General features: G+C 47.3%; 1 protein-coding gene across 3 annotated transcripts in view; it reads right to left on the reverse strand.

Annotated features, from left to right (window-relative positions):
• Positions 1 to 18,330, reverse strand: part of ADGRL1 (adhesion G protein-coupled receptor L1) — a 249,552-nt gene that overhangs the window by 109,010 nt on the left and 122,212 nt on the right. For all 3 annotated transcript variants that reach the window (XM_072149131.1, XM_072149129.1, XM_072149128.1), the window contains exon 2: positions 1,214 to 1,347. In XM_072149131.1, the coding sequence (XP_072005232.1) occupies positions 1,214 to 1,283 (70 nt within the window). In that variant the 5' untranslated portion in view covers positions 1,284 to 1,347. The remainder of the gene's footprint in view (positions 1 to 1,213; positions 1,348 to 18,330) is intronic.

The following is an 18,330-nucleotide window of genomic DNA, read 5'->3' on the forward strand; positions in this document are numbered from 1 at the left end:
AGGATATTCGCACGAGGGCGCGCAGCTACGAGGAGCTGCGCGCCGAAGATTACCCGGTAGGCGGAGGAACAAGGCTACTGGGGCGTGGAGTAGCCGCGACTAGTAGCCTCATGTCCGGCTACTCCACGCCCCAGTAGCCGCTTAATTAAATTAACATATCAACTGATTAAAGTTTACAAAAGGATAGCCGGGACGTAAGGATTAGCCCAAAAAGGGCTATCCTTACGTCCCATTCATCCACCTACCACCCGTTCTACCTTTATAGGTAGAATCGTGGTGGTAGGTCCCCTTTAAGTCCATTAAAGCATGGCAGGAGTCGCCAAGAAGCTCCTACTCTTAAGGTATCTCAAGTACTGGTGACATGACCTCTGTCTTGTGAATTCGTAGCAAGACTAAGAATTTCTGCTATAAATGAAATGTTAAAGAATGTGTCTACCATCTTCAAATTCTTCCAGAGAAATCTGGGATTTACCCTCCATTTATCTGATAATTGGTTGACTTCCGAGGCCCTTTATGAAGTTAGAACATGGGCCCACAACAGGATCCTCTTCAGAAATCTTACTTGTCTTTCCTTGTCTCCTGCCCTTTGTAGTTCTACATTCTCTACTGAGCTTTTGCAGTGTTTTCTGGCCCTTGTTTGGACCTTTGGCTATTCTATTTGACTCATGATTCACTACCATGTTGGTTTGGAGCAGTCTAGCCTGACCTCCCTTTTACCTGCCTGACTTTTTATTTGTTTACATGTACTCAGTACTCATGTACTCAGTGTAGAGACTGTCACCAAGTTGTTCCCTGTCTGTTAGTGCAGTGTGGGCAAGTAGGCAGGGACAGAAGTTGTGGAAAGTGCAGGACTTGCATCTCGTCCATGCTTAGGACAGGCTGGGCCTCTGCCTCAGATATACAACTTCTTCCCAACCTGTGGAATGAATGTATTTTCCAATATTTCAGTGTGTGTAAACTATCAAAAGCCAAATTACAAACAGAAAAGATAACAATGTATGTTATATCACCTAAATGTATAATATAGCATTTTTTTGATTCTTAATAACTATGTATCTCTCCCAGAATTTTTTGATATCTATGACATACCATAACTGTGCAAAGGTAAATGGGGATGGGTTGCTGACCGTGGGAATCACTCCGATAGCTATAACTGGAATTGGGAAATACATTTTCTTTTTCTATGTGAAAAATAAACCGAATAAGTTCTCACCTTGGGTAGAGGACGTCAACAATATGGCGGCTGAACAGAGACCCCACAAAACCAGCCAGGCCCCCGCCATACCGCTTGACACGACCCAGTCACTGAGTGCTCCTCAGTAACATCACCTCGCCAACCAGAGAGCTCTGCAAAAGAAGAGTACAAACACATTAAAAATATGAAACGCATCATAAATATCATAGTAATACAATCCAATATAATCCATGTACATCACCAGATGTGGGGCCACTAAACCACCACAACAACCTCATGGGTTTCTGTTTCCAAAAATTTTAGTCGACAGGTCACATAAGTATGTGGCATCCTATTTACTAGTTTAGGAGCCCCGCACCTAGTGATAGGTGCAGCCTTTAGATACATATTCTGGTGCTTAGTGCTGTTGTATTACACCTCCACCTTCTTTACATGGACTGCTCTATCTCAGTATTCATTGCCTAAAAGAAAGGAGCACAGAGAGTTTTAGGACTTTTCTGGAAATGTGCACATCTACACTTGGCACATCACTTGTGTCCTGAGTGACCAGACGGCTGCCATACCGTACTGGACATCAGTAAGGGTTAACTAAAATTGACACCACTAGGAGGGAGAGACAATGTGAGAAATCCTCCAGTCCTTGTGTATCACTGAGATGAGAGGGATCACAGGGCAGACTGCACATATTATATACGTGTGAAAGAACGCAAGACAGGCTTCAGCAGCTTCCCGCTAACCCCCTATATTAGACGTCTCTCCCATCCCCCACCAGTAACAGGGACTGCTCTCCCAGATGCCGGGAGTCACCCCTCCTCTATTTCTCATCCATTTCCCTCTCTCATTCTGTCTTTCTCTATACATCTCTCTCATTCTCCCCCGCAATCCATCAGCGGCCCAGCATCCCTACCATAACTATCTATCTATATACTATATATCATATATCCATCTATCTATCTCCAATCTATATTATATTCATCTATCTATTTATCTATCTATTTATCTATATATCATATATCCATCTATTTATCTCATATCTATCTATTTATCTATCTATCTATCTATCTATCTATCTATCTCCTATCTATCTATCTATCTATCTATCTATCTATCTATCTATCTATCTATCATCTATCTCTTGTAGGTTGATCTATCAATTTATCTTTCTATTTAGATGTCATCAATCTATCTCATATCTCTCTCATATCTATTTATTTATCTCATATAGATTGATTTACCGTATATACTCGAGTATAAGCCAACCTGAGTATAAGCCGATACCCCTAATTTTACCACCAAAAGCTGAGGGTGGGAAATGCATTGGTCACAGCCCCCCCACTATATAGCCAGCAAGCCCCCAGTAGTATATAGCCGGCCCCATGTAGTATACAGCCAGCCAGCCCCATGTAGTATACAGTCAGCCAGCCTCCAGTAGTATACAGCTACCCCCTAGTAGTATACAGCCAGCCAGCCCCTAGTAGTATACAGCCAACCAGCCCCTAGTAGTATACAGCCAGCCCCTAGTAGTATACTGCCAGCCTGCCCCTAGTGGTATACAGCCTGCCAGCCCCTAGTCGTATACAGCCAGCTTGCCCCCAGTAGTATACAGCCAGCCAGCCCCTAATATTATACAGCCTGCCCCCAGTAGTATACAGCCAGCCAGCCGCCATGTAGTATACAGCTAGCCTGCCCCCATGTAGTATATAGCCAGCCTTCCCCCATGTAGTATACAGCCAGCCCCTAGTAGTATACAGCCAGCCTGCCCCCATGTAGTATACAGCCATCTGGCCTCCATGTAGTATACAGCCAGCCCCTAATAGTATACAGCATGCCCCCCCAGCACTTAAAAAAAATAAACTTATATACTCACCCTTTGATGCCTGACACGGCTCCCCGATGTCGGCTCGGCTCGTCTTCTTTCTTCCGTGTGGCTCCTCTTCTTTCTTCTGTTTTCTTTAACTGCCGGCGTGGATGCGGCCATGTTTTCTTCCAGCAGGTGCATACTATGATGCGGCCGCTGCTGGCGTCATAGTATGCGCCGGCCGGAAGATAACATGGCCGCATCCACGCCGGCAGTTAAAGAAAACAGAAGAAAGAAGAGGAGCCACGCGGAAGAAAGAAGACGAGGCGAGCCGACATCGGGGAACCACGTGGAGCATCGGGACACCGGAGGGTGAGTATATAAGTTTCTTTTTTTTAAAAGACTCGTGTATAAGCTGAGGTTACATTTTTCAGCACATTTTTTGCACCTTTTCATACTGTTGCACTGTTTTGCACTGCCAGTTTTGTGACTAAACACCCAAAATAATCATGTTTCCTTCATTTATCCTACCAATCCAGATGTTTTTCTATGCCTAATAATTTTCATTATTTGCAACTTTTCATTCAGGCGCAAAATCGGGTGCAAAAACATTCCAGCCCGAAGGTGGCGTAAACTGAGAAAGCAGCACAGTGTGATAAATGTCCTCTACTGAGCTCCTGTGCAGAGCAGCTTATCCCCAGCAGCAGAGCACAGCCAGTGTTTACACTAGTGCAGCCTCTGTTTACAGTTCATGATCTTCTATTTACAAAACAATCTGTAAAAGCCTCAGCTCAGAGCAGGAGAGAAGAGAAGTTTGTAGAATTTTGCAGATACTACAGAGAAGTGTCCCTCGTGTAGCAGGATGACCACACTGGTGTCTGAGGAGGATACTGGCCAGAATTACAGGGGGGCAGCAGAAGACCAGTACTGGGGGATCCTCCCCCCCCCCCCCCAGGAGAAGCCACAGCTGAGGAGATCACTCGGTGCAGAGTGTCACACATCTGGGCTCTGTGCTGTGAGGGTCATTGTCATGCTGGGATGTGGGAGACGAGCAGAGAGGAGCTTGTAGGAGGATCACATGTAAGAGCCCAAATTTAAAGTTGTGCCTAAATTGTGACTAAACTGCACCTAAAGTAAATTGATTAATAAGAGGCAGGAACTCAACTCATCTAGATGGTTGTAACTTGTGATAATTCAGGCGCATTGTTGCGCCTGAATAAAGGTGCAACTACTACACTTATGCGCAGAACAGTGATACATCTGGCCCTATCTCTCTATTTACTACTACTACTACTACTCAAGGACACCCGACTTACAGACAACCCTTAGTTAAAGACGGACCCCTCTGACCACTGAGACCTCTGGTGAAGCTCTCTGGATGCTTTACTATAGTCCCAGACTGCAATGATCAGCTGTAAGATGTCATATATATCTCATAAATATTGATCTATCTATCTTTCTATCTCTCTATTTATCTCTTATCTGTTAGTTTATCATCTGTCTATCGCTATTTATTTCTATTTCTATCTTATTTCTATATATTTTCTCTTTCTATCTATCACATATCCATCTACCTATCTATCTCATACCTATCTATCTTGTATCATCTGTCTTCCATCTCTATACATATAGCTTTGCCTGATTTCCCTTTCTTGCAGCGAGGTCTTTCCCCTATATCCAGCTCTTAGACATTTATCACCCCTCCCTCACTATCCCTTGTATGCTGTGTGTTTCCCGCTCACCCCTCTCCCTCCTCCCCCTTCTTTATTAATCCTGGCACGCTCTCTGTCTTGCACACCTTTCTCCATCTCTCTTCTCATTATTCTGTAAATCTCAGCAATTATGGATTTCAAGATCTCTACACATGGTTCTCTCATCCATCATACACACACAGCAGCACTCTACTGTCATATCATTCATCATACACACAGCACTCTACCCTCATATCATTCATCATACACACAGCACTCTACCCTCATATCATTCATCATACACACAGCACTCTACCGTCATATCATCCATCATACACACAGCACTCTACCCTCATATCATTCATCATACACACAGCACTCTAATGTCATATCATTCATCATACACACAGCACTCTAATGTCATATCATTCATCATACACACAGCACTCTAATGTCATATCATTCATCATACACACAGCACTCTAATGTCATATCATTCATCATACACACAGCACTCTAATGTCATATCATTCATCATACACACGGCACTCTACCGTCATATCATTCATCATGCACACAGCACTCTACTGTCATATCATTCATCATACACACAGCACTCTACCCTCATATCATTCATCATGCACACAGCACTTTAATGTCATATCATCCATCATACACACAGCACTCTACCGTCATATCATCCATCATACACACAGCACTCTACTGTCATATCATTCATCATACACACAGCACTCTACCATCATATCATCCATCATACACACAGCACTCTACCCTCATATCATTCATCATACACACAGCCCTCTACCGTCATATCATCCATCATACACACAGCAGGACTCTAATGTCATATCATCCATCATACACACAGCAGGACTCTAATGTCATATCATCCATCATACACACAGCATCACTCTACCATCATATCATTCATCATACACACAGCACTCTAATGACATATCATTCATTATACACACAGCACTCTACCATCATATCATTCATCATACATAATACCCAACACAGCACTCACAACACTGCACTACACTCATCTTTCTTAACATAGGACCAAACTACATAGAAAACACTTAAGCTTCATATCACCTCACTACTTACCTATCACACTACCTTCATAGCCCTCCACTCTATCACCTCACTACTTACCTATCACACTACCTTCATAGCCCTCCACTCTATCACCTCACTACTTACCTATCACACTACCTTCATAGCCCTCCACCCATATCACCCCACTACTTACCTATCACACTACACATTATCAGACATCATAAACATTTAATTTCATATACAAAATACATTTTCATTCACTACAACTATGCTACATGCTGCACTCTCTGTACATGATACATATGACCACTCTAATACACAGCGCATTGCCTTTTATATAACCACATAACTCTAGCTTCATAGCATTTCCCATACATACAATCACACTATATACACAGCACTCCATGTCCATATTACACCTCATACATATAATCATACCATACACAGCACTCTACTTCTAGGATTATTTCCTAGATGTATACACCTATCTTTAGACTATAATAGAAAGGCTGGCTCTCTTCTGCATGTGGCATATACATATATGCATGTACATATACAGGGCACTGCATGAACACAATCGTTACAGCCCTAGACAATGACTCCCCTTAGAGTATTGCAAATGTGTGCAACACTATTATTAATCTATATCAGTCATCACACATGCACACACTACACACATGCACACACTACACACATCTACACACTACACACATCTACACACGACACACATGCACACACAACACACACTACACACACTACACATATGCACACACTATACACACTGCACATATGCACACACTACACACATGCACACACTACACACATGCACACACTACACACATGAAAACACTATACACATGCACACACTATACACAGGTTGCACATTGTGTCTCCTCATGTATGAGGCTACTGTGCTGCTCCCCAGTGCTCCCTGTCCACCCCCGCATGCAGATCTATCACTGCAGAGACTGACCCTACTACTCCCCCATCCTCTCCCGGCATTCCCACTCATGTCACCTTCAGTTATTATGGCCTGACTGCCGCTTTCACACACCATTATAAGATATCATTACCTCTGCCTCCTCACACAGCAGCAGCGCTACTATAACCAGCACAGGCAGTATCACACAGCAGGAGTACTACTGTAACCAGCACAGGCAGTATCACACAGCAGCAGTACTACTGTAACCAGCACAGGCAGTATCACACAGCAGCAGCGCTACTATAACCAGCACAGGCAGAATCACACAGCAGGAGTACTACTGTAACCAGAACAGGCAGTATCACACAGCAGCAGTACTACTGTAACCAGCACAGGCAGTATCACACAGCAGCAGCACTACTGTAACCAGCACAGGCAGTATCACACAGCAGCAGTACTACTATAACCAGCACAGGCAGTATCACACAGCAGCAGTCCTACTGTAACCAGCACAGGCAGTATCACACAGCAGCAGCACTACTGTAACCAGCACAGGCAGTATCACACAGCAGCAGTACTACTATAACCAGCACAGACAGTATCACACAGCAGCAGCACTACTGTAACCAGCACAGGCAGTATCACACAGCAGCAGTACCACTGTAACCAGCACAGGCAGTATCACACTGCAGCACTGCTACTGTAACCAGCACAGGCAGTATCACACAGCAGCAGTACTACTGTAACCAGCACAGGCAGTATCACACTGCAGCACTGCTACTGTAACCAGCACAGGCAGTATCACAAAGCAGGAGTACTACTGTAACCAGCACAGGCAGTATCACACAGCAGCAGCGCTACTGTAACCAGCACAGGCAGTATCACACAGCAGCAGTGATACTATAACCAGCACAGGCAGTATCACACAGCAGCAGTGTTACTGTAACCAGCACAGGCAGTATCACACAGCAGCAGTGTTACTGTAACCAGCACAGGCAGTATCACACAGCAGCAGTACTACTGTAACCAGCACAGGCAGTATCACACAGCAGCAGTACTACTGTAACCACCACAGGCAGTATCACACAGCAGCAGTACTACTGTAACCAGCACAGGCAGTATCACACAGCAGCAGTACTACTGTAACCATCACAGGCAGTATCACACAGCAGCAGTACTACTATAACCAGCACAGGCAGTATCACACAGCAGCAGTGCTACTGTAACCAGCACAGGCAGTATCACACAGCAGTAGTACTACTGTAACCAGCACAGGCAGTATCACACTGCAGCACTGCTACTGTAACCAGCACAGGCAGTATCACACAACAGCAGTACTACTGTAACCAGCACAGACAGTATCACACAGCAGCAGCACTACTGTAACCAGCACAGGCAGTATCACACAGCAGCAGTACAACTGTAACCAGCACAGGCAGTATCACACAGCAGCAGCACTACTGTAACCAGCACATGCAGTATCACACAGCAGCAGTACTACTATAGCCAGCACAGGCAGTATCACACAGCAGCAGCACTACTGTAACCAGCACAGGCAGTATCACACAGCAGCAGTGATACTATAACCAGCACAGGCAGTATCACACAGCAGCAGCGCTACTGTAACCAGCACAGGCAGTATCACACAGCAGGAGTACTACTGTAACCAGCACATGCAGTATCGCACAGCAGCAGTACTACTGTAACCAGCACAGGCAGTATCACACAGCAGCAGTGCTACTATAACCAGCACAGGCAGTATCACACAGCAGCAGCACTACTGTAACCAGCACAGACAGTATCACACAGCAGCACTGCTACTGTAACCAGCACATGCAGTATCACACAGCAGCAGTACTACTGTAACCAGCACAGGCAGTATCACACAGCAGCAGTACTACTATAGCCAGCACAGGCAGTATCACACAGCAGCAGAACTACTGTAACCAGCACAGGCAGTATCACACAGCAGCAGCACTACTGTAACCAGCACAGGCAGTATCACACAGCAGCAGTACTACTATAACCAGCACAGGCAGTATCACACAGCAGCAGTGCTACGGTAACCAGCACAGGCAGTATCACACAGCAGCAGTACTACTGTAACCAGCACAGGCAGTATCACACAACAGCAGTACTACTATAACCAGCACAGGCAGTATCACACAGCAGCAGCACTACTGTAACCAGCGCAGGCAGTATCACACAGCAGCAGTCCTACTGTAACCAGCACAGGCAGTATCACACAGCAGCAGTGCTACTGTAACCAGCACAGACAGTATCACACAGCAGCAGTGATACTGTAACCAGCACAGGCAGTATCACACAGCAGCAGTGCTACTGTAACCAGCACAGGCAGTATCACACAGCAGCAGTGCTACTGTAACCAGCACAGGCAGTATCACACAGCAGCAGTACTACTATAGCCAGCACAGGCAGTATCAAACAGCAGCAGCACTACTGTAACCAGCACAGGCAGTACCACACAGCAGCAGTACTACTGTAACCAGCACAGGCAGTATCACACAGCAGCAGAACTACTGTAACCAGCACAGGCAGTATCACACTGCAGCAGTACTACTATAGCCAGCACAGGCAGTATCACACAGCAGCAGCACTACTGTAACCAGCACAGGCAGTATCACACAGCAGCAGTACTACTGTAACTAGCACAGGCAGTATCACACATCAGCAGTACTACTATAGCCAGCACAGGCAGTATCAAACAGCAGCAGTACTACTGTAACCAGCACAGGCAGTACCACACAGCAGCAGTACTACTGTAAACAGCACAGGCAGTATCACACAGCAGCAGAACTACTGTAACCAGCACAGGCAGTATCACACTGCAGCACTACTATAACTAGCACAGGCAGTATCACACAGCAGCAGTGCTACTGTAACCAGCACAGGCATTATCACACAGCAGCAGTACTACTGTAACCAGCACAGGCAGTATCACACAGCAGCAGCACTACTGTAACCAGCACAGGCAGTATCACACAGCAGCAGTACTACTATAACCAGCACAGGCAGTATCACACAGCAGCAGTGCTACGGTAACCAGCACAGGCAGTATCACACAGCAGCAGTACTACTGTAACCAGCACAGGCAGTATCACACAGCAGCAGCACTACTGTAACCAGCGCAGGCAGTATCACACAGAAGCAGTCCTACTGTAACAAGCACAGGCAGTATCACACAGCAGCAGTGCTACTGTAACCAGCACAGGCAGTATCACACAGCAGCAGTGATACTGTAACCAGCACAGGCAGTATCACACAGCAGCAGTGCTACTGTAACCAGCACAGGCAGTATCACACAGCAGCAGTGCTACTGTAACCAGCACAGGCAGTATCACACAGCAGCAGTACTACTATAGCCAGCACAGGCAGTATCAAACAGCAGCAGCACTACTGTAACCAGCACAGGCAGTACCACACAGCAGCAGTACTACTGTAACCAGCACAGGCAGTATCACACAGCAGCAGAACTACTGTAACCAGCACAGGCAGTATCACACTGCAGCAGTACTACTATAGCCAGCACAGGCAGTATCACACAGCAGCAGCACTACTGTAACCAGCACAGGCAGTATCACACAGCAGCAGTGCTACTGCAACCAGCACAGGCAGTATCACACAGCAGCAGTGCTACTGTAACCAGCACAGGCAGTATCACACAGCAGCAGCACTACTGTAACCAGCACAGGCAGTATCACACAGCAGCAGTACTACTTTAACCAGCACAGACAGTACCACACAGCAGCAGTACTACTGTAACCAGCACAGGCAGTATCACACAGCAGCAGTACTACTGTAACCAACACAGGTAGTATCACACAGCAGCAGTACTACTGTAACCAACACAGGTAGTATCACACAGCAGCAGTAATACTGTAACCAGCACAGGCAGTACCACACAGCAGCAGTACTACTGTAACCAGCACAGGCAGTATCACACAGCAGCAGTACTACTGTAACCAGCACAGGCAGTATCACACAGCAGCAGTACTACTGTAACCAACACAGGTAGTATCACACAGCAGCAGTACTACTGTAACCAACACATGTAGTATCACACAGCAGCAGTACTACTGTAACCAGCACAGGCAGTATCACACAGCAGCAGTACTACTGTAACCAGCACAGGCAGTATCACACAGCAGCAGTACTACTATAGCCAGCACAGGCAGTATCACACAGCAGCAGTGATACTATAACCAGCACAGGCAGTATCACACAGCAGCAGCACTACTGTAACCAGCACAGGCAGTATCACACAGCAGAAGTGATACTATAACCAGTACAGGCATTATCACACAACAGCAGTACTACTGTAACCAGCACAGTCAGTATCACACAGTAAGCAGTACTACTACAACCAGCACAGGCAGTACCACACAGCAGCAGTACTACTATAACCAGCACAGGCAGTATCACACAGCAGCAGTACTACTGTAACCAACACAGGTAGTATCACACAGCAGCAGTACTACTGTAACCAACACAGGTAGTATCACACAGCAGCAGTACTACTGTAACCAGCACAGGCAGTATCACACAGCAGCAGTGATACTATAACCAGCACAGGCATCATCACACAGCAGCAGTACTACTGTAACCAGCACAGGCAGTATCTTGCAGCAGCAGTACTACTACAAACAGCACAGGCAGTATAACACAGCAGCAGTACTACTGTAACCAGCACAGGCAGTATCACACAGCAGCAGTACTACTGTAACTAGCACAGGCAGTATCTTGCAGCAGCAGTGATACTATAGCCAGCACAGGCAGTATCACACAGCAGCAGCACTACTGTAACCAGCACAGGCAGTATCACACAGCAGCAGTACTACTGTAACTAGCACAGGCAGTATCACACATCAGCAGTACTACTATAGCCAGCACAGGCAGTATCAAACAGCAGCAGTACTACTGTAACCAGCACAGGCAGTACCACACAGCAGCAGTACTACTGTAAACAGCACAGGCAGTATCACACAGCAGCAGAACTACTGTAACCAGCACAGGCAGTATCACACTGCAGCACTACTATAACCAGCACAGGCAGTATCACACAGCAGCAGTGCTACTGTAACCAGCACAGGCATTATCACACAGCAGCAGTACTACTGTAACCAGCACAGGCAGTATCACACAGCAGCAGCACTACTGTAACCAGCACAGGCAGTATCACACAGCAGCAGTACTACTATAACCAGCACAGGCAGTATCACACAGCAGCAGTGCTACGGTAACCAGCACAGGCAGTATCACACAGCAGCAGTACTACTGTAACCAGCACAGGCAGTATCACACAGCAGCAGCACTACTGTAACCAGCGCAGGCAGTATCACACAGAAGCAGTCCTACTGTAACCAGCACAGGCAGTATCACACAGCAGCAGTGCTACTGTAACCAGCACAGGCAGTATCACACAGCAGCAGTGATACTGTAACCAGCACAGGCAGTATCACACAGCAGCAGTGCTACTGTAACCAGCACAGGCAGTATCACACAGCAGCAGTGCTACTGTAACCAGCACAGGCAGTATCACACAGCAGCAGTACTACTATAGCCAGCACAGGCAGTATCAAACAGCAGCAGCACTACTGTAACCAGCACAGGCAGTACCACACAGCAGCAGTACTACTGTAACCAGCACAGGCAGTATCACACAGCAGCAGAACTACTGTAACCAGCACAGGCAGTATCACACTGCAGCAGTACTACTATAGCCAGCACAGGCAGTATAACACAGCAGCAGTACTACTGTAACCAGCACAGGCAGTATCACACAGCAGCAGTACTACTGTAACTAGCACAGGCAGTATCTTGCAGCAGCAGTGATACTATAGCCAGCACAGGCAGTATCACACAGCAGCAGCACTACTGTAACCAGCACAGGCAGTATCACACAGCAGCAGTACTACTGTAACTAGCACAGGCAGTATCACACATCAGCAGTACTACTATAGCCAGCACAGGCAGTATCACACAGCAGCAGTACTACTGTAACCAACACAGGTAGTATCACACAGCAGCAGTACTACTGTAACCAACACAGGTAGTATCACACAGCAGCAGTAATACTGTAACCAGCACAGGCAGTACCACACAGCAGCAGTACTACTGTAACCAGCACAGGCAGTATCACACAGCAGCAGTACTACTGTAACCAGCACAGGCAGTATCACACAGCAGCAGTACTACTGTAACCAACACAGGTAGTATCACACAGCAGCAGTACTACTGTAACCAACACATGTAGTATCACACAGCAGCAGTACTACTGTAACCAGCACAGGCAGTATCACACAGCAGCAGTACTACTGTAACCAGCACAGGCAGTATCACACAGCAGCAGTACTACTATAGCCAGCACAGGCAGTATCACACAGCAGCAGTGATACTATAACCAGCACAGGCAGTATCACACAGCAGCAGCACTACTGTAACCAGCACAGGCAGTATCACACAGCAGAAGTGATACTGTAACCAGCACAGGCAGTATCACACAGCAGCAGCACTACTGTAACCAGCACAGGCAGTATCACACAGCAGCAGTACTACTTTAACCAGCACAGACAGTACCACACAGCAGCAGTGCTACTGCAACCAGCACAGGCAGTATCACACAGCAGCAGTGCTACTGTAACCAGCACAGGTAGTATCACACAGCAGCAGCACTACTGTAACCAGCACAGGCAGTATCACACAGCAGCAGTACTACTTTAACCAGCACAGACAGTACCACACAGCAGCAGTACTACTGTAACCAGCACAGGCAGTATCACACAGCAGCAGTACTACTGTAACCAACACAGGTAGTATCACACAGCAGCAGTACTACTGTAACCAACACAGGTAGTATCACACAGCAGCAGTAATACTGTAACCAGCACAGGCAGTACCACACAGCAGCAGTACTACTGTAACCAGCACAGGCAGTATCACACAGCAGCAGTACTACTGTAACCAGCACAGGCAGTATCACACAGCAGCAGTACTACTGTAACCAACACAGGTAGTATCACACAGCAGCAGTACTACTGTAACCAACACATGTAGTATCACACAGCAGCAGTACTACTGTAACCAGCACAGGCAGTATCACACAGCAGCAGTACTACTGTAACCAGCACAGGCAGTATCACACAGCAGCAGTACTACTATAGCCAGCACAGGCAGTATCACACAGCAGCAGTGATACTATAACCAGCACAGGCAGTATCACACAGCAGCAGCACTACTGTAACCAGCACAGGCAGTATCACACAGCAGAAGTGATACTATAACCAGTACAGGCATTATCACACAACAGCAGTACTACTGTAACCAGCACAGTCAGTATCACACAGTAAGCAGTACTACTACAACCAGCACAGGCAGTACCACACAGCAGCAGTACTACTATAACCAGCACAGGCAGTATCACACAGCAGCAGTACTACTGTAACCAACACAGGCAGTATCACACAGCAGCAGTACTACTGTAACCAACACAGGTAGTATCACACAGCAGCAGTACTACTGTAACCAGCACAGGCAGTATCACACAGCAGCAGTGATACTATAACCAGCACAGGCATCATCACACAGCAGCAGTACTACTGTAACCAGCACAGGCAGTATCTTGCAGCAGCAGTACTACTACAACCAGCACAGGCAGTATAACACAGCAGCAGTACTACTGTAACCAGCACAGGCAGTATCACTCAGCAGCAGTGATACTATAACCAGCACAGGCAGTATCACACAGCAGCAGCACTACTGTAACCAGCACAGGCAGTATCACACAGCAGCAGCACTACTGTAACCAGCACAGGCAGTATCACACAGCAGCAGTACCACTGTAACCAGCACAGGCAGTATCACACAGCAGCAGTACTACTGTAACCAGCACAGGTAGTATCACACAGCAGCAGTACTACTGTAACCAGCACAGGCAGTATCACACAGCAGCAGTACTACTGTAACCAGCACAGGCAGTATCACACAGAAGCAGTACTACTATAGCCAGCACAGGCAGTATCACACAGCAGCAGTACTACTGTAACCAGCACAGGCAGTATCACACAGCAGCAGTGCTACTGTAACCAGCACAGGCAGTATCACACAGCAGCAGTACTACTGTAACCAGCACAGGCAGTATCACACTGCAGCACTACTATAACCAGCACAGGCAGTATCACACAGCAGCAGTACTACTGTAACCAACACAGGCAGTATCACACAGCAGCATTATTACTGTAACCAGCACAGGCAGTATCACACAGCAGCAGCACTACTGTAACCAGCACAGGCAGTATCACACTGCAGCAGTGATACTATAACCAGCACAGGCAGTATCACACAGCAGCCGTACTACTGTAACCAGAAGAGGCAGTATCACACAGCAGCAGTCCTACTGTAACCAGCACAGGCAGTATCACACAGCAGCAGTGCTACTGTAACCAGCACAGGCAGTATCACACAGCAGCAGTCCTACTGTAACCAGCACAGGCAGTATCACACAGCAGCAGTACTACTGTAACCAGCACAGGCAGTATAACACTGCAGCACTACTATAACCAGCACAGGTAGTACCACACAGCAGCAGTACTACTGTAACCAGTACAGGCAGTATCACACAGCAGCAGTGCTACTGTAACCAGCACAGGCAGTATCACACAGCAGCAGTACTACTGTAACCATCACAGGCAGTATCACACTGCAGCACTACTATAACCAGCACAGGCAGTATCACACAGCAGCAGTACTACTATAACCAGCACAGGCAGTATCACACAGCAGCAGTGATACTATAACCAGCACAGGCAGTATCACACAGCAGCAGTGATACTATAACCAGCACAGGCAGTATCACACAGCAGCAGTGATACTATAACCAGCACAGGCAGTATCACACAGCAGCAGTGATACTGTATCCAGCACAGGCAGTATCACACAGCAGCAGTACTACTATAGCCAGCACAGGCAGTATCACACAGCAGCAGCACTACTGTAACCAGCACAGGCAGTATCACACAGCAGCAGTACTACTATAGCCAGCACAGGCAGTATCACACAGCAGCAGTACTACTATAACCAGCACAGGCAGTATCACACAGCAGCAGTGATACTATAACCAGCACAGGCAGTATCACACAGCAGCAGTGATACTATAACCAGCACAGGCAGTATCACACAGCAGCAGTGATACTGTAACCAGCACAGGCATTATCAAACAGCAGCAGTACTACTTTAACCAGCACAGGCAGTATCACACAGCAGCAGTACTACTGTAACCAGCACAGGCAGTACCACACAGCAGCAGTACTACTATAGCCAGCACAGGCAGTATCACACAGCAGCAGCACTACTGTAACCAGCACAGGCAGTATCACACAGCAGCATTATTACGGTAACCAGCACAGGCAGTATCACACTGCAGCAGTGATACTATAACCAGCACAGGCAGTATCACACAGCAGCCGTACTACTGTAACCAGAACAGGCAGTATCACACAGCAGCAGTCCTACTGTAACCAGCACAGGCAGTATCACACAGCAGCAGTGCTACTGTAACCAGCACAGGCAGTATCACACAGCAGCAGTACTACTGTAACCAGCACAGGCAGTATCACACAGCAGCAGTACTACTGTAACCAGCACAGGCAGTACCACACAGCAGCAGTACTACTATAGCCAGCACAGGCAGTATCACACAGCAGCAGCACTACTGTAACCAGCACAGGCAGTATCACACTGCAGCAGTGATACTATAACCAGCACAGGCAGTATCACACAGCAGCCGTACTACTGTAACCAGAACAGGCAGTATCACACAGCAGCAGTCCTACTGTAACCAGCACAGGCAGTATCACACAGCAGCAGTGCTACTGTAACCAGCACAGGCAGTATCACACAGCAGCAGTCCTACTGTAACCAGCACAGGCAGTATCACACAGCAGCAGTACTACTGTAAGCAGCACAGGCAGTATCACACTGCAGCACTACTATAACCAGCACAGGCAGTATCACACAGCAGCAGTACTACTGTAACAAGCACAGGCAGTATCACACAGCAGCAGCACTACTGTAACCAGCACAGGCAGTATCACACTGCAGCAGTGATACTATAACCAGCACAGGCAGTATCACACAGCAGCCGTACTACTGTAACCAGAACAGGCAGTATCACACAGCAGCAGTCCTACTGTAACCAGCACAGGCAGTATCACACAGCAGCAGTGCTACTGTAACCAGCACAGGCAGTATCACACAGCAGCAGTACTACTGTAACCAGCACAGGCAGTATCACACAGCAGCAGCACTACTGTAACCAGCACAGGCAGTATCACACTGCAGCAGTGATACTATAACCAGCACAGGCAGTATCACACAGCAGCCGTACTACTGTAACCAGAAGAGGCAGTATCACACAGCAGCAGTCCTACTGTAACCAGCACAGGCAGTATCACACAGCAGCAGTACTACTGTAACCAGCACAGGCAGTATCACACAGCAGCAGTGCTACTGTAACCAGCACAGGCAGTATCACACAGCAGCAGTACTACTGTAACCAGCACAGGCAGTATCACACAGCAGCAGTACTACTATAACCAGCACAGGCAGTATCACACAGCAGCAGTGATGCTATAACCAGCACAGGCAGTATCACACAGCAGCAGTGATACTAAAACCAGCACAGGCAGTATCACACAGCAGCAGTGATACTGTAACCAGCACAGGCAGTATCACACAGCAGCAGTACTACTATAGCCAGCACAGGCAGTATCACACAGCAGCAGCACTACTGTAACCAGCACAGGCAGTATCACACAGCAGCAGTACTACTATAGCCAGCACAGGCAGTATCACACAGTAGCAGCACTACTGTAACCAGCACAGGCAGTATCACACAGCAGCAGTACTACTGTAACTAGCACAGGCAGTATCACACAGCAGCAGTACTACTGTAACCAGCACAGGCAGTATCACACAGCAGCCGTACTACTGTAACCAGCACAGGCAGTATCACACAGCAGCAGTACTACTGTAACCAGCACAGGCTGTATCACACAGCAGCAGTCCTACTGTAACCAGCACAGACAGTATCACACAGAAGCAGTACTACTATAGCCAGCACAGGCAGTATCACACAGCAGCATTATTACTATAACCAGCACAGGCAGTATCACACAGCAGCAGCACTACTGTAACCAGCACAGGCAGTATCACACAGCAGCATTATTACTATAACCAGCACAGGCAGTATCACACAGCAGCAGCACTACTGTAACCAGCACAGGCAGTATCACACAGCAGCCGTACTACTGTAACCAGCACAGGCAGTATCACACAGCAGCAGTCCTACTGTAACCAGCACAGGCAGTATCACACAGCAGCAGTACTACTGTAACCAGCACAGGCAGTATCACACTGCAGCACTACTATAACCAGCACAGGCAGTACCACACAGCAGCAGTACTACTGTAACCAGTACAGGCAGTATCACACAGCAGCGGTGCTACTGTTACCAGCACAGGCAGTATCACACAGCAGCAGTACTACTGTAACCAGCACAGGCAGTATCACACAGCAGCAGTACTACTGTAACCAGCACAGGCAGTATCACACAGCAGCAGCACTA

The sequence above is a fragment of the Engystomops pustulosus genome, chromosome 4, assembly GCF_040894005.1.
Source record: "Engystomops pustulosus chromosome 4, aEngPut4.maternal, whole genome shotgun sequence".
Lineage (NCBI taxonomy): Eukaryota > Metazoa > Chordata > Amphibia > Anura > Leptodactylidae > Engystomops > Engystomops pustulosus.